Genomic DNA, 18,752 nt, shown 5'->3' with positions numbered 1-18,752 from the left:
GGGGCAAAAATTGATTTGCATAAGGCGGACCTCTGTTTAAAGTTGCTCATTAGTTGGGAACGACGGGTGAAACGTTACACAGTGCAATCGCCAGAGGTTTTGACTAATTTCAAGCTTTCCTCATATTACCTTTTGTAAGTTTGATGTTCCCAGGTGTGGAAAGTTTCCAAACCTAGTTTATAGTACAAATTGTCAAGGTAAAATGTTTGACTTGATATTTATGGTTTTCTTGCTGGCCTTCCCTTTTTTGCTAAAGTTCGTGGGTTGCAAGGTAGTATCGTGGACTTACACCTTCCTTTTAGGATAGATGTTTTATTAGTTATTACAGGGTTTATATAATCTATAAATGCATTTTTGTACCTGTTTCAAACATCTGCTCTCTTCCTTTTCTTCTGTTGGAACTTCTGCCAGAACAGGTAGTCAAAAATGAAGGGTAGGAAAACAATTCAAGCATCTGTATTCTCTCACAGGAACACAGCTGGAGCTTCCACGGAAAACACTCATTTTTCCAATTAGCCAAGATTCTGCATTCTCTTGGGTACCCTTGTTGGCAGCGCTCGCCAAGTAGGATGCAGTTTATGGCTTTGAACCAATGAGACAAACATTTGGGCGGTCTCATCCTTGGCCGAACTTTTGAGAGCAAATCCCAAGTTGCATACCACATGTGTGTAGCTGACCTATAAGTCATGCACTGCGAGAGATGTTCACTATTTCAGATAAGTCATCTGTGTGATCAAAAAACAATGCATATCAGCAATTTAATGCTTTAGAAAACAGCAAGGTGCCCTAACAACGACATTTAACCTTTCAATGTATTGCTTGATATGTATGCCATCATTGTCTATCCGTGGGTCTGCCCACCTGACCTATGTCTGCCCATCTGCCATTCTGTCCATCTGTCCTCCCTTCCATCTCCTCTCTCCCTTTATAGTTTTCTTTCTCTGAGTTTGCATCCACCACCCACCCACCAAATCATTCCACTATGCAGCCGTTTAGCTACTCCTTGGTCTATTTGAGGTGCTCTTTTTCTGACATTCCATCCATCTACATATCCTTTCATCCATCCGCGCATGTATTTCTCACTAGTGTTCTTTCCTGTCACCCTTTTCTGTGATCGGCTGGATTTTTATATAACTGCATATCTGACTACCAACAAGGCAAGTGGTTCATATAACTATGGAACCAAGGATTATGCATTGGTTAGCTCAACATTTTTTAGAAAGACTAAATTTATTATATTTCTTCTTTATTAACAAAACTCTGAGATGAATCAACATACTACAAGAAGCCTGGAACATATATTGCATCCCATGAAACATTAATTGACCATCATCTTTCCTCCCGATTAGAGCAGGTCAGTGTAGGAAATTAGGGGAAATATGTAGATAGCTTAATACCGGTCGGAAACGGACGAAAATCAGTAAATTTCCCGTTATCGACCGTTATTTAGCATTTTCTAATGTAGGTGGCTGGATTTAAGGATTCGGTAATTTACTGATTCGGTAGTTTAAGGAATCGGTAAATTACCGAATCCTTAAAATACAGAATCGGTAAATTACCGAATCCTTAAATCCCATGTAGGGAGCACGCAAGTGATTGCATTTTTAATTTAAGTTTAATTTAAGTAATACAAGTTGGTGGTAAATATCGAATACCTTTAAAATAGCAATTTTGCGCTTTTTTAAAAGTGCCATGTGGCAGACATACTATGTGCGCCAAATGTGCACACATGCACGATTCAGGGGTGCAACAGGGTGTCAATGTGACACCCTGCCACCCTTGAATATGCTCTCCCTATTACCGATTCAGTATTTACCGAATCAGTAATAGTGAATGGCTTCCCATTCATTCCAATGGACCTCCAGGCCCTTAGGAATGAATGGGAAGGTATTCCTTATTACCAATTCGGTAAATACCGAATCGGTTATAACGAATATTACTGAATCTGTAAAAATTACCGATTTTTTACCTACATACTATTTACTGATTCTTAAATACTGAATCAGTAAAATTCGATATTTAGGAATCGGTAAGTAGAAATTACCTACATCTGCCCCTAGATTCTTAGCTGAGAGGGGTGGAAGTCCCACTCAGGCAATAACCTCAATCCTACTCAGGGTGAACCGAAAAAGTCACTAAATTAAACTCTGCGTAAGTATCCGGTTGCGTGGCACAAAATCCGTTAGTCATGATAGGCAATGTGTAAAGTATTTATGCAGCACACAAACAGACAATTAAGGGAGAACACAGCACAAGAAAAAGCAATATAGTACAATGGAGTAAATTGTAATAAATACAATGATACCAGAATAACAAGAATCCAATTAGTGGAATCTGAGATATAGAATTTTAAAGTGTTCAGTAAAAATAGCACAAAGAATCAGAAAGCGCCCGACTGGGGGTATCTGGTTGCGCTAGACCGGAACTAAGTCACTAGTTCAGACTCAACGCAATGTAGCACAGGCCGGGCCTAGGGCCGAGTTTCGCCCAATGGAAGTTGTACCTTATGTCTTTTTTGTGAGGTCTGCGTGGCATGGCTTTGTAAGGCTTCATGGTACATTCATGGCATTGTGCATTGGTTCCAATGAAGCTTTCAATAGGGAGGCGAGGTTTTTTGGGGCTTCAAGTCGCTCAGCATCCGTTGCGATGAAGATTTCAGCTGTGCTGTGAGGTTTCCCATTGCTCAGCATTGGTTCTGATGATGGGTTCAGTTGTGAAGCGAGATTTTGCTGGACTGCGCATCACTCACAGCCAGTTCAGATAAAGTTTTCAGATGTGCAGCAAAGCTTTATGGGGCTATTTTTTGATTGCCATTAATTCGGAAAAAGCTTTCACTTATGCAGGAAGGAGTTCTCGCAGATGCCAGCTCAGGGTCGGGGACTTTGGTGGCATCTTTTGCAGATCAGGACTCACACCAGCAGAGGCCAACAGCAGGGCTTGAGCCAGTCAGTTGGTGCTGGTCAGCTGTGCAGTTGCAGGGCAGGCTGCTGGAAGGTTTTTGTAACCCCATAGCTCAAACAGGAAGTTGGCTAACTGATCATAGGAGTCCTTCTGGAGAGCATAGGTTCAAGACAAGCTGGTATAATCTTCCTTCTTCAGAGTGCTGGGTTGTCCTTCTTCTGAATCATCTGCAGGTCCAGAAATGTTCTAATGAGAGGGGCTAGTTCTTGTGTGGGGAATCCCCTGACCTACCCCAAAAAATAGTTGGGGTCAGTTCTTTTCCTTCTCTAAACTGTCTAGGGCGGTCATTTCCAACAGGTTGATCATGAGCTACCAGTAGCTCACTGCCTGTTTTGGAGTAGCTCGCTAGTCTCTCAACTGAGTGTGGGAGTATTCAGATGCCTTCCTGCTGATGCTGCATTTTAAAATTCTGCACACCCGCCTTGTGAACAAGAGAGAGGTGACAGGAGCTGCACACATCCCCCCTCTTCTTAAATAAACAATGAAATGCTGCTGCCTGGGAAGAAGACTTACTATAAATAAATGTCTCAGATAACAGGACATGTTTAAAAATATATTACCACCATGAACTACTGTTTTATTAAGCACAATGTAAAACATGTTGTAGGTTATTAGATTACATCCAAAAACAAATTTTTGTTCCTTTCTGTCTTTCTTTCTTTTATCCTTTTTCTTCTTTCATCTTTCCTTCTCTCATCTTTCTCTTTCTCTCCTCTCCTTCTTCCTTCTCAATCAATCAGGATTCATAAGGCACAGCTAATCACCCAATAGGGGGACCAGGCGCTTGCAGGTCTCAGAGACTTATTTGAACAGCCAGGTCTTGAAGGCTATTCGAAATTCCAGAAGTGGGGGGATGATCCAGAAGTGAGTGGGGAGGCTGTTCCAGGTCTTTGCTGTGGGAGAAGGAGTGTTTTCACTTCGGCTTCGGGGGATGTGGGCAGTATGGGCAAGTGAAAGGGAGGCAGAGCGAAGTCTTCTCGATGGATGTTGTAAGTTCAGGCGGTGGTTAATGTAGATGAGTTCTTGGATGTGTAGACCCTTGTTTGCTTGGGTCAGCAGCTTGAACTGGCATCTCTTCTGTACGGGGAGACAGCAGAGTTGCCTGAGGTGGGGAGTGATGTGGGTTTGTCATGGAAGGTCAAGGGTGATTCTGGCTGCTGCATTCTGTATGGTCTGAAGTCTCAAACCCAGATCTCTTGACTGGGTGTGAGTGTTTGATTGGTTCAGATGCTCCATCCATCACCACCCCCTTTTGTACCGCTTTGTTCGCCACAAGTTGGCAGGGTATGCTCAGACGTGAGTCCCTTGCTCACTTTGCCACTGGATTCAAGCAAGCCGGGCTGAAGACGGGTGAAATGCCAGAAACCGGTCCTCGGAAGCTTGTTTCCAGTCCCTGGAAGGCATGGCTTGGCAGTTCGGGCTGGACTGTTCCCATGAGGCACAGGGTCAGGCTGATTTGCATATGGCCATGTCTGAACTGGGGTGGCAGAGTGGGCTAAAGAACGGTGATGGATCAAACCCAGATCTCTTGACTGGGTGTGAGTGTTTGATTGGTTCAGATTCTCCGTCCATCACCACCCCCTTTTGTACCTCTTTGTTCGCCATAAATTGGCAGGGTAGGCTCAGACGTGAGTCCCTTGCTCACTTTGCCATTGGATTCAAGCAAGCTGGGCTGAAGACGGCTGAAATGCCAGAAACCGGGGTTTGGAAGCTTGTTTCCAGTCCAGGGAAGGCATGGATTGGCCGTTCGGGCTGGACTGTTCCCATGAGGCACAGGGTCAGGCTGATTTGCATATGGCCATGTCTGAACTGGGGTGGCTGAGTGAGCTAAAGAATGGTGATGGATTAAACCCAGATCAGTTGACTGGGGGTGAGTTTTTGATTTGCTTAAATGCTCCGTCCATCATCCCCTTTTGTATCATCTTGGTAATCTCGGCATTGGAATTTGGCATCTCAGCATTGAAGCTCGGCACAACACTGCTGCTTACTGATCTTACACTGCCTGCATTTTTTTCTTTTTTTTTTTCTTTATGAGGTGAACAGCGTTATGGTGAGGTTTGCTTTTATTACCAAACTTGATGAAACTGTCAGCCAGTTATTTATCGACTGAGGACTGCGGTGATCGACTGAGGACTGCGGTGACTACTTTATTTATTTTAAATTGTTATTTTAGCTAGGCAGCTTTCAACTTACATAGATTTACTGACTAAAGACTGCAGTGACTACCTTATTTATTTTAAAATGTTATTGTAGCTTGGCAGCTTTGAATTTACAGTGATTTACCAACTAAAGAATTTACATGCAGTTTTTAATTTACAGTTATTAAGTGACTAAGGACTGGGGTGATTACTTTATTTATTTTAAATTGATGCTTTAACTCCAGTACTCATGTTAACTTCACAAGACTTTTTCTAGTGTTATTAATCACTTTTGGGTTATCATTAGGAGTTTTCTTGTTGTCCAGTTTATCTTATTTTACACTTTCCGTACAATATACAATGGCATCTTCCACTAGTATGTCCCAACCCCCAGCTTTCCTCTCAGAAAAGGGAGAACCTATCCTGCCATGGAAAAGGTGTAAACATTTATTTGATTCATATATTGTGGTCATAGGTGGGGAGACATTTTCGACATTCAGAAAGCAAGCTATTTTGTTGCATAATTTGGGTGTAGAAAGCCGCAATATTTATGATAGCATGAATCTCATTTCCGTGGTTGCTGGTGGTGGGGAACCCAATGATGTGTATGAAATGTCTTTGGTTATGTTAGAAAAATATTTTGGACCCCGCATCAATGTGGTTTTGGAGAGACATACATTTTTCACAAGAATTCAAGGTTCAAATGAACGTGTGAAGAGTTATGTGGCTTCTCTCAAAACCCTAGCACGCATGTGTGATTTTGGCGTTCTCCCTGATTCTTTGGTGAGAGATCAATTAGTAAAGTGCACTAATAGTACTCGTGTGCAAGAAAAGCTTTTGTCTAAAAATCCCACGCTAGTTGAAGCTGTTGCAATTGTGGAAGGGATGGAGAACACATCTTCAATGGTTGAAGGAGATGAGGAAAAATCACGATGATAAAAAGGACAGACCTAATGAAATTCACATGTTGAGTGAGGATGTCAGTTCTGGGAATATTGAAAGTGGAGGCAAAGTTTCACCTGTACAAAAATGTAAAACTACTGACAACAATTCGCGGACACGTAATCCTGTGAAGGGATTACCAGTTAGAACTGATAACTCCACTTCTTCTTCGTCAAACACAAGTTCCAATGATAAGTCTTTTAAAGATTCCTTAAAACCTAAGTGTTTCAGATGTGGGAGTTTTTCACATTACCCTAATTATCCACAGTGCCATGCCAGGGAATCAATTTGTATGAAGTGTGGAATTAAAGGACACTATGCTCAAGTGTGTAAATGAACAAAAGTTTCTGAAAAGAAGACGGAAGTGGTCCGCACTATTATTTTAAATTTCAATGAGTGTGATGGGAAAGTGGATGGGGACAAATTATCTATGCCTGAATTTAATATACTTGTAAATGATTTTGAATTTGTTGATTCTGGTTCCCCGTATACAATGATTGGGAACAAACAATGGGATGAAGTTGTGGATCTGAACAATGTAATGCTTTCTCCTCCAGATATAAATCCTGTCAATTATGGAGGAGCAAAGATCGATGTTCTTGGTTATCTTGAAGCTTGTATTCAATTTAAGGACAGAAACCCTATGGGAAAAGTGTATGTGGCTGTAAGGGGAGACAAATTATTAGGCTGGATGCATCAGTGAGATCTTGGTATAATGCTCAACCCTAATGCCAAAGATCCCAAAGATCAGGTGATGTTAGTAGAATGCAAAGATGAGGAAAAGGTGTACAGGGATAGAAGTAGTGAATATTTTGAAAGATTTCCTCAAGTCTTTTCTGACACACTTGGTTGTCTAAAGGGATTTGAACACTGTATTACTCTCAAAGAAAGAGCGGTAACTTGTGTGTATAAGGTAAGGAAAGTACCTCATATGATGATGGAACCACTCAGAAGTGAACTTGAAAGGTTGTTGAAGCTTGAAGTGAATGAAGAATGTCTGAATGGTTGGCCCCCATTGTTTTGGCTCCGAAGGATGGGAGTACGGCTGTTAGGATGTGTGTGGATTTGAGAGGCCTGAATGAATGGATTTGGGTCGACAGACAGCCCCTGCCGAATATTTCAGAGTCTTTGAGTGTTTTGAAAGGTGCTAGAATTTTTAGTGTGTTGGATTTGTCATCAGCCTATCATCAGATTCCTTTGCATAAGGACTCAAGACATCTGACCTCGTTTGTAACACCATTGGGAGCATATTGATTTTTGAGGATGCCTTTTGAATTGGCCTCGGCGGCAGCGTGTTTTCAGAGAGTCATGAAGAAGGTATTGGGTGATATAATTAACATCATGTTTTTTCAAGATAATATTTTGATTTATGGTGAAAATGGGATTGAACATAGTAAAACTTTGATTAAAGTTTTGGAGAGATTAGCTGAGAAGGGACTAACTGTCAAGAAAGAAAAATGTAAGATTGGTGTTGAGACTGTGTCGTACCTTGGCCATGTAATTTCTGGGGCAGGGATTCAGCCAAAGTTGGAGTTGGCGCAGAGTGTGAGGAATGCTCCTATACCTAAGGTTAAGGAAGAAGTGAGGTCATTTTTGGGACTCGATGAGTTTTATTCTAAATTTGTTAAGGGATTTTCTTGGGTGGAGCCTATGGGAGAGTTGTTTAAAAAAGGGTTCTCATTTTGTGTGGTCAAAAGGCTTTTGATGTCGTTAAGATTGAGATTGGAAGTATGCCTATGTTAGGACATTTTGATGTCAACAAAAAGACTGTACTAACTACTGACGCCAGTCTCAAGGGTTTGGGAGCTGTGCTTTCCCAGGAAGTGAATGGTGAACAAAGGACTGTTACCTTTGCGTCTAGGGCTCTCATGGTGGCTGAGTCTAATTATTCTTGCATTGAAAGGGAGGCTTTAGGCGTTTATTGGGCTGCACAACATTTTAAATTCTATCTTTGGGGTATTCCCTTTATTGTGAGGACGGATCATCGCCTTTTGGTAAAAAATTTCTCTTGTCGACAGAGCGCACATGTTACACCGAAGATTAAACATTGGAGTGAGGGTTTACAGGAGTTTAATTTCTGTGTGCAATTTATTTCTGGTTCTGTTAATAAGTCAGCTGATTGTCTCTCAAGATTGCCCTTGGGAGAGGTGAAAGAATGGAATGAAGTTGAGTGTGTTGAGAATGTGTGTTGGGTGGCTGAATCCACGTTGTCTGATAAGGAGTGGACTGAAGGTGTGAATAAGGATAGTGTTTTATCGTCACACAGATCATGGACTTCTCAAGGTTGGCCCGACTATAGTTCTTTAAGTCATGAGTTCAAAGTGTACTGGACTGTGAAGGATGAATTGTCATTCATTGGTGGGAACCTCATGAGAGGAGACAGGATGGTTCTACCTGTTGAGTTTAGAGAGAGGATTGTAAATACAGCTCATGAGGGACATCTTGGCCGAAGTCTTACAAAAGCTAGAGTAAGAGAGAGGTACTGGTGGCCGGGTATGGATCACATGGTTGAAGGCGTAGTTAAAGAGTGTGTGCTGTGTGCGTCCAGTGATAAATCACATGTTGTTAGTTGTGTACCACTTTCTCCTGTTGAGGTTCCTGAGCAAGTTTGGACTAACTTAGGCCTGGACATAATGGGACCTTTTGAACTTTTACCATACAGTGAACGCTATGTCATTTTGTTAGTTGATTATACATCAAAGTGGGTAGTAACGAAATGTACTTCTTCAGTGAATACCCGGATTGTCATTGAGTTTCTTAGAGATGTATTTTCTTCTGAAGGCGTATCTACGTTTTTGATTACTGATAATGTGGTGCAATTTGCATCTCAAGAGATGAGGGAATTTCTCTGTGAACACAATGTAGTTCATCAGAAAACTGCGTGGTATACACCTCAGGCAAATGGATTGACTGAGAGAATGAATCGTATTGTCAAAGATTGTGTCCAACATGCTCTTGAGAGTAGACTTCCTTTTGCTAGTGTTTTGAGGGATACGTGGTGGGCACATCACACCACACCGAATGCTGTCACCAAGATTTCTTCTTTTGAGGCTTTGAGAGGGAGAAAGGCGGTATCCAAATTGAATCCTGTATGGTTACCAGTGTGTACTGGTTCAAAGTTTTCTAATATAGACAGACGCTCAAGAATATTTTATTATCAACAGAAGTATAAATCAGATTACGATGAAAAGAAGTGTGTGAAGTATAAAAATGGAATGTTGGGGGCAGAGTTTTGGTCAAGAATCCCAGACATACTTTGAAAGGGAAAAGCACTTTCATGGGACCTTTCACAATTGTCTCCATTAAGAAAAACGTAGTGAAGATGAACACAGGATGTGTGTGGAGTTTGTCAAGATTGGTTAAGCGTTTGAGGAAATCTGTGGATACACAGGATCCTCAGAGTTGTTCTGGGAGAAATCTTGTTATGGAGAAGCAAATAATTCTTCCTCAGAGGAAACGTGATGTTTCTTTGAAGTTTAAAGATTATGTTTCACGTTATTTTTAATATCTCATGAAGTAATTTCCATGTTAATCCTTATATCTTTATGAGGTAACTTTTCTGTAGATATTTTGGCATCTGTTCATTTATTGTTTTATTGTAATTGTTAATGTTTTTGTTATTATGTTTTCTTATGTATGTAAGGGAGATGTGTTGTAATTTACATAGATAAGAATTCTTACTATGTCTTATAGAATGTTAGGCTAGAAGAGGCATTGCAAGCTTGGGGCTGGAGAGGACAGGACTGTTGGTGCTGAGTGGATAAACCTACAAATAAACTACCTTTATTCTACCTTCATTTTTGAAATACTCATCTTTATTACAGTGAGCTTGTTGTCAATCATGGTTCCGATCTTTCTGGTGTGGTCAGAGGAAGTGGGTGCGGGTCCTAGGTCTGATGGTCACCAGGAGTCATTCCATGTATTGCTACTTTTGCCAAAGAGCAGTACTTCTGTCTAGTCTGCAGCTGCAGGCAGTCTGTGACATTTGTCAGGCATCTTTGGAAGTTGGATCTGGTGGGGTCGTGGGAGAGGGAGACGATGAGTTGGGTGTCATGTGCGTAGGAAATTATGTTGCGACATTGGGATCTGACGATGTTGGCTAGCTGGGTCATAAATGTGTTGGAGAGCATCTGGCTGAGGGATGAGCCCTGGGTCACACAGCAGGTGATCTCCTTGGGTTAAGAGGTGAAAGGTGGGAGCTGGATCTTCTGGGTTCTTGTGGTGAGGAAGCAGGTGATCCATCTGAGCGCATCTCCTTGGATGCTGATGTGATAGAGTCTTTCGTTCAGTGCATGGTGGGATACGGTGTCGAAGGCTGTAGAGAGGTATAGGAGTATCAAATCAGCTGTTTCTCCTCTTCGAGGAGGGTTCAGATGTCGTCAGTGGCTGTGATCAGGGCTGTTATGGTGCTGTGATTGCTGTAGAAGCTGGATTGAGAAGCTTCGAGTAGCTGGTTATGTTCCAGGTGTGTCATGAGTTGATTGTTGATGATCTTTTCCAATACCTTCACTGGGAATGGGAGCAGGGAAATTGGCCAATAGTTTTTGACTTTTCTGGGATCGGCAGAGTTTTTTTTAGTAGTTGTCTGACTTTGGTGTATTTTTATGTGTCAGAAAATGGTGGGTGGCAATAGTGTTGTCGAATAGGGTGGCAAGTTCCTGGCCGATCCTTTGGTTTCCGAGGTTGAAGATGTGGTGTGGGCATGGGGCTATAGGAGCTTTGTTTGTTTCTTTCTCTTTCTTTCCTCATTTTAACTTCCGTTCTTTCTTTTTGCCTTTGTTTTTAATTTCTCTATTATTTCCTTTATCTTCACTTTTCCTGTATCCTTTCCTACATTCTTTCATTTTTTCTTTCCTTCTTTCCTTCTTTCTTCCTACCTTTTTCTTTCTCTCATTTGAGACTCTCCTATTTGCTGTCTCTTTCTCTCTTCTTCTATGTTTCTTTTTTGTCTGCAAGTCATTTGAGCCTATTGTTGATTTAGTGTCTGCTTTGTCATTGATTGCTTATATGACCGGTGGATATAAAAATCTACAGAGTGTTGTTATGTAGAAGAAATTCTAAAGAAAGGAAATGCATTTAAGCTGATCTGATCAATTTGATTAAAACTAATATTCCTTCCTAATAATAAATGAAGTGGTGGAAAATATGTAAAATTTTATGAATTTTTCATCCTTTTCAAAATTTCAGCTCATGGTGCATAGGAGGAATTCACAAAATAATACTATTGCCTGAGTGTAAGAAAATGGCATAATAGTTGGGGTAATAGTGAGTTCCGCCCAAGTAATAAATCGCCACAAACCTGTCCGGCCAATATTCTGATTGGATAATTTAATCCTGAGCTCAAATCTTGGTAGCTTTGGCACAGGGGAGACAGGTTTAACATAGGGAAAAGTGTGTAGAGTATTTAGCAACAAAAATACAGTCAAAAAGTTAAAAAGCATAACTCAATAAAATTCCACAACCAATTTCTAAAAATTAGGGAAAACGTAATAAGAAAGATTTCACTGAAACAACTAATATCCAAAAAGTAGGACCAGCGATATGATGTTTGAAGGTTTCAAGGCAAAAACTACCAAGAAAAAGTAGAGTTCCAATCATAAATCATTGTTTGCATTTGAATGGGATCCAAGCATGAATTCACGGAGCCTGCGATGCAACAGATTGTATACCAAGGGGGTTGTCCCTGTCAAAGTCATTACCTTCTGAGCTAGGCCTGATTTTCTGCTGGATGTCCTGTCTGAGGTGTTACAAGTGCATCGTATTCTATGGCACTTGTAATATGGTGGACAGTATATACATACATTTGTGATGAAGTAGCACATCTACAAGACTCTTTCGTCATTAGTCTGTTTTATGGAAGTCAATATTGTGCACTGGGGCAAAGTTAAAGGCTATTTCCAATGAAGTCCTTTCCATGTCAAATAGTCATTGGCAAGGTCCGGTTGAAACCAGTGGTTTTGGTGAAAAAAACATCAAGCAAGAAAATACATATTTGTGGCTGCTTAAGTCCTCTTGTCAGTTTGTAAGCCTTTGCCTTGTCAAGATTTCTACCTTTGGGCTTAGGGCAAGATTTAGAGGGCCCGATTCACAGAACTAACTTAAGACAAAATCCTAAACTTACTACTTTTGGTATTCACCGAAGGCATTTAGTAGTAGTAAAGTTAGGATTTTGTCTTAAGTTTGACCTAAGACAAACTTAAGACCGACTTAAGACAAACTTAAGACAGACTTAAGACAGACTTAAGACAGACTTAAGACAAATTTAGGAAAGACGTAAGACAGACTTAAGTTAGGATGTTGTCTTAAGTTTGTCTTAAGTCTGTCTTAAGTCTGTCTTAAGTTTGTCTTAAATTTGTCTTAAGTCCAACTTAAGACAAAATCCTAACTTTACTACTACTAAATGCCTTCTGTGAATACCAAAAGTAGTAAGTTTAGGATTTTGTATTAAGTTAGTTCTGTGAATCGGCCCCAGAGTGTGGCAGACATGATACTCCATCACAAAAACATAATGAAGTACTCTGTTAGTCAAAACTTCAGTCCTAACCTTTCAGTGTCCCTGGAGCAGTTCCTCTTAGCCAACTCTAAGGCTCCCATGGCTTAATGGACACACTTAGGAGCCAGGGCAGACCCCAGTACAGCTGACCAGCAAGGTCTATTGTAGGTCCAGATGTAAATGACCCCTATAGGAAATACATCTTTTTCAGCTTTTGATTTCCCTGTAGCCACGGAGAAGGTAAACCAATAGATCCTTGGAGTCTACTTCTTAGTCCTGGGCCAATGTTGGATCATGTAAAGTTCTTCGGGTCTCCACAAAGGTCACAGACAACAGGTTCAGTCCTCTAATATTTTGCTGCAGGTTCAGAAAGTGCTCTAAGGAGCCAAGGCTGAAGTGTTACTCTTGTTCAGTTTACTAGCCAGTGGGTGGAGGTGGGTGACTACTGGTCACTCCTTGACCAATGGGTAAAAGGTTTCCAAGGCAAAACCTTCCCATTTTTACAGACTATCCTCTATACCTCGCTGAAAATTAACCCACAGTGCACAATTCTCATTAAAATCGAAGATGACAGAACCATTCTGCCTTGAAGGGTTCTTGTTGTACACAAAGGGGTGTATCTAATGTAGTGAGTAACCCTTTCCATCTCAAACACTCCTAACTGGTTCTGGGGCCAGCTCCCTCCTACACTGACACTGAAGCCAGAAGGGTTAATAGTTTATTCGGTGACCAAAATATCCCTTTTCTCCAGGTAGCCCTGATCACTAAGCTCCTCTAAAAGTACATATATACCTCTGGTCCTGTTCAAGGTACTAAAAACCTGGACTGACCTTAACTGTCATTCATGGATTAAACGTTGACACACTCCTCACCCAATACATCCTGCCAGGCGCAAGCCATTGTCTCTGCTCTGAGAACAGTATTTGATGGCTCTTAAAAGGAAGCACTGACAGGACAGCTTCAGGGAGGTTAGTGCTAGTTAGACACTACAGCTTCAGGCAAGAAAAATGTAAGTTGTTAAAAGTTCAGTTGTCTGAATGTCCATCACAAGTTCCACATCACCATAGAACTGGATATTAATAAATATTAAATATAGTGGTTTAAATGGATTTTGTGACTTATTCTAAACAGAACACTTAGGATTATCATTTAAATTTAGTTTTTCTTACAGCAAAACCACAGAACCTATGTAGTGGAAAGAACTTTTGGGGCTAGCACTGCACCAACACGCCAACCTTAACGTTTTAGTTGTTCCACTTTCAAATACTAGACACCTTAACTTCTGGGCTGCAAGGCCTAATAAGAGATGTCTTACCTGTCAAAAAGGGTTTAAAGTTATTGGCCTCACATGTAGACCTGAAGCCATGTTTTCTTTGCCAGTCTGGTGCTACAGTCCGCAGATGATATTAACTTTTCATGCCATTGGTGCATTTCCTACACCATATACTATGGATTTGCTAAAAAGTTAAATTATGCCATTTGGGGATTAACCAATGATACCACGTTTTATTGATCAGGCCACATACACTGGGGACTCGACAGCAGTATCCCAGTGTGCAGAGTTAAAACACTATCCATACCAGTCAGCAAAACATGAGAGGGCCACACCAAAAAGGGCATTTTCTAAAACTGAGTCAACCCAAGAGCTACCCGGTCTGATCTGATACTTTTATCATGCATTAAATATTAAATCTCTTTATTCTTTTACATGTATCATACCGTACAATAGCTCACTTTACCCTCTGATTTAATAGGATACCTTTACCAAATCATTTATATTTGATTGAGCCACTTCCTGTCTAATTTGCACCATATATTGCATCTATTTGTTTAAAGAAATGTTATTGATTAATGGCAACTTTCATCACACATTCACTCTCAATTCTCGAATTCAAAAGGCTAGCAAAAAGTAAATACAAAAAACTCTCCTCAATAGAAGATAAGGCATGTCTCGCAAGAAGAAGTCACGGCTGGATGACCCTCATATCTTACGACCAGCTAACGCCTCACAGGAACCTAACCTGCCATTTACTGCATGCACTAAACTTCGTTTAGTAAAATTAAGAATGGGAGTGATCAACTTGTCGTGCCATCTTCGGAAATGGAAAAGAGACCATGCCCAGGAACATTGTCGGCTTTGTGGCAACCATACGGAAGACATTTTACACATCCTATGCCTGTATCCAAGCCTGCTGAAGGAAAGAAGGTGCCTTTTACGGAGAGGCTGGAACACCAACAAGGTCAGATCGTGCAGAGCCTCAGTAATGGCATGTTTTGACCCATGGTACACCAATTTAAACTGTGCATTAGTAAGGTTTATGGATTGCGCTGCAAAAAACAATTAGGGGAGGGATCTATCAACAGTAACCCCTACAGAGGTGCAGCTTCCTGGATCTAAAAAATCACTGGTAGATCCTCCTCGCAGGCATCCATACAAAGGAAAAATTGTCAGAGCCACCAAATTAACTGTCTAAAGGGGCTTAGCGCACAGGCTGGCTCACTCTGGGACACACTTTTTAATCTTAGACACGATCATAAATGCCCCTAAAGGACCATTACCAACGTAACGGTGTTAGTGTATCCACAAGAGACCTCTGTCAATAGGGGGGCCAAGGGGTCTTTTATTATAAAGAACTGGGGTTCTATTTTTCTTTTTATGCGTGAACTTTTATCTTTTGTAACTTGCAAAGGTTTTATTAAATCATGCAATAAAGTTATTACATTCACTCTCACAATTTGCTTTCTCCAAATTAATCTGGATTCTGGCCAAAGCACTGAAATAAAGCAGCCTGTTATCTGTATTGAATCTTTATCCATCATGCTCATCAATGAAGATCTTCACTTAAGCTCTTTTCTATTATGGCACTTTTACATCTTTCTGTAGCTTGATTACCATATGGTGTTCCTTAGCTCTTTTTTCTTGGTCCTTTATTTTTTCACCATGTGTACTGGGAGCTACATATTTCCTTTATTTTAGTCCATGAAAAAGAGACACTTTTCTTCCTTACTTTCCATTCTGTTTATCAGTCCTTTCTAACGACATGTCTATCTTATCTGCCCATTATCATGGTTTGTTGTTGATTCTTTTTTCATGATCCTATTGCTTCAGTTTCATGTATTGGTCATTTCTGTTCTTTAATATTAAACTGAGAAGGAGTTTTCTACCCCCCGCCGTTGCATTCTTTCTAAAACATTATTTGTATCTCAATTGTATTATTGATCTTGACTCAGTATTTGCAATTTTCACTTCAATATATTCATAATTTTTCTCTCCATACATTCAATGGTCATGACCACTTTCCCCATATTTCTTATTAACAGCATTGCCTGCATTTGTTTTGCAGTTCCAATTTCATTTTCCATATTTTGTCTATACTTTTTGCACTTTTTTATTGACCTTGACTTCTGACCAGCCGCAATCTTTCTTCTACCTTTATGGCCATTGCCAAATTGTACTACTTCGAGGTTTAATGATGCGCACTCATGACCCTTTAATTATGGAACTCTCTTCCTGTTGCAATAATTCTGTCTCCATCTTTGAGCTTCTTTAAAGAATATTTGAAAGAATTTTCACTTCCCCTTTTATTTCCAATTCAATTGTACTTACTGCCTTAGCTTAGTTTTATTGTATGGGTACTAAATAAACTGTTTACATTATGTTCAAGGTCTATGTATAAAAACACTTTATAGATAGAAAATAAATACTGCTGGTCAGAATTTGATTCTATTGTAATATCCAGGAGGCCAAGTGGATACCCTCTGTTATATAACACAGTGTTTTTGTCTTAAAAATTGACTTTTTGATAATATGTGTAAAGTTAATATAGGCAATATTAATAGTTATGTTTATGCAGGACTTGGGGTTGCAAGTCAATATAAGTAAAAATTGTATTATGAAACTTGGGAAAAAATCCTTGGAATGCTGTGATATACTGATTGAGAGCACTAAGATCAGTTTCACATCAAACTTTAGATACCTAAGCATTTTATTTGATTTAGAGGGGACCTGGACATGTGCTATCAACTCCAGGAGGTTCTAATTTGTTAAAAGCATCTTTGCCCTGCTTAATTTCCCTAGGAAATTGAGTAAAAAGTCCACAAGAAAGATGATGATCATATATAAGGCTTAATGTTTGACTACCGCTATGTTTAGGGCGCAGTTGTAGCGATATGTCATTGGTCGATTACTGTAACTGGTTTTAAATGCTTTTTTAAGGAATATCCTTGCTCTTCCCAAAAGTTGCTCCACTTTTGCATCTCACTCAGAATTGGTGGTGCCCTTTATAACAGATCTGATTAAGATTCTGACAGTCTTGCTCTGGCACTTGACCTGTACATCTGAGTCTATGGGATTAAACCATGACATTATAAAGCACTGTTTCAAATCTTCTACGCCCCTTAAAGTCTCATGGCTCAAGTATGGTAAATAAAATTAGCAGATCTGCAAATTTCTGACTATTTCGATCATCCAGAGTCTTTGACTAGTATTTCTAGGAAAGAGCTAAAATCTGAATGTTTTTCTCTGCTTGAGGATTTAAGGTTATCTACAGAACTACTGAAATCTAACCTTCTCAGGTACCAACTGATTCTGACTACACATGATATGCAACCTTATTTAATAAATGTACATATCACTCATCATAGATTTGTATTAATATGGCTCAGAATGGATATTTTTCACCACCTAACTAGTTGTCCTACTGTAAACAACTGGTCACAAGAGTTAGTAAAATGCACTTGCCAGCGCCAGGAAACTCATGGTGACAGTGCGCTTTATAAGCACCCCTTAACATAACATAACATAACATAACTTGTGACAATGTATCGGCCCAGAGCATCATGCCCATTGTTATATTTTGTAAATATTATTCAGACTAGAGAAAATGAATAATATAGCCATTGTTAAGCACTCTGCATTTTCAATAAGCTTTCATGTTTTTAAAATCCCTTCCCAGTCTATATCTGTGTTGTTATGTCATGTTGGCTGTTATTACTCGCAGAAAGTTTTTAAAGGTAACTTCATTGCCTTTATAAAGTAATCATGCTTGTATCCGTTTTTTTAACTGTATTGTATATGTTTTATCATACTTTTTATAGAGAACTTTTAAACACAAACTATGAACTAATCTTATCTTTTGTATGCTTTTTTGATTTACAAAGTGTAATTGAATAAAGCTTTTTTAGAGTCAAATAAATATATTTGTGTATATGTTACAAATTGTAATATATCTCCTCATCCTTGTTTTTTCAGATTTGGTTTACAGCCTGCACTATATTCTGGGGCATACAAAGCATTAAAGGATTTGCCTCAGATAAAAAGAAATCTGAGTGAAGAAAACAGCAGTTTCCTTTTGAAAAGCAACGTTTTGGCTCAATATCAGAAGCAAGCTTTGAAAACAATATGTCTGAATATATGTTTCTTTCATACTGACATTTTCAAAGTTTATGAATGAACTTGTTATTGCAGTGTCAATAAAATAATAATTGCTCTGTTAATTATATGGAGTTATGTACAGCATCCGTATTGTACTGTATTATGTTTTACAATTTTAAATAAATCTAAATATTCTTCGTACAAAATCATATGTATTGTGTTTAGAGTGCTCTTAAATATGTGTGGATTCAATGGATCTTCAGTATAACATGGATAAGTACAAAGTGGAAGAAATACAGAGAGAAAAATGTATTTATATATTGATCCGCTAATCAAGAGATGTGAATGTTCACGTATTGAGCTTCAACTTAGTAAAGAAGAAAGTATACTGCAAGCATTGCAAGAATAACATGTTGTCCGCCTAGAGCAGTTAAATGTTTCAGTGTGAGGCTAGAAAGAGGAAAATGGTGGGATACAAAATGAAATTATAAGAGTCGGACAGGAGAGGAGTGAGTAGAAGTAGGTCGAAAAAAGAGAATTGGAAAAGTAGAGTTAATGCTGAGGTGTTACTGTATGATTCCGTATGTATATATGTAACCATATATGTATATATGTACCCATAGAAATGTAAGGACATAAAATTCCTATCATTAAAATGTAATATGTTAGCATTATTTACTTTATTGATTAAAGGGATATATATGTACTTTTCCTGCAGGACAGAAACAATTGGTGTCAAATGATACCGTCTAAAACTTGAATATTTCACACTTTGAGAATGTACTTGATAATAGATTTTCTTACTTTATTTACTTAAATGCCAAAATAATGAATGCTGGTTTAT

The 18,752-nt window shown here is 39.4% G+C and overlaps 1 protein-coding gene across 2 annotated transcripts in view; it reads left to right on the top strand.

The window, feature by feature from the left end:
- The window catches only part of AGMO (alkylglycerol monooxygenase), a 737,946-nt gene extending 719,829 nt beyond the window's left edge, over nt 1-18,117 (top strand). Inside the window, exons 14-15 of one of the 2 annotated variants that reach the window (XM_086941966.1) lie at nt 17,786-17,874; nt 17,960-18,117. In XM_086941966.1, coding sequence (XP_086798092.1) covers nt 17,786-17,866 — 81 coding nt within the window. In that variant the 3' untranslated portion in view covers nt 17,867-17,874; nt 17,960-18,117. Of the gene's footprint in view, nt 1-17,785 lie in introns of both variants that reach the window. The other variant, XM_086941965.1, reaches the window with a different exon arrangement.
- The last annotated feature ends 635 nt before the right edge of the window (nt 18,118-18,752 follow it).

Source organism: Lissotriton vulgaris, chromosome 10 (assembly GCF_964263255.1).
Source record: "Lissotriton vulgaris chromosome 10, aLisVul1.2, whole genome shotgun sequence".
Lineage (NCBI taxonomy): Eukaryota > Metazoa > Chordata > Amphibia > Caudata > Salamandridae > Lissotriton > Lissotriton vulgaris.
The sequence above is the reverse complement of the archived record's forward strand: the minus strand, read 5'-3'. Positions and strand labels throughout refer to the sequence as shown.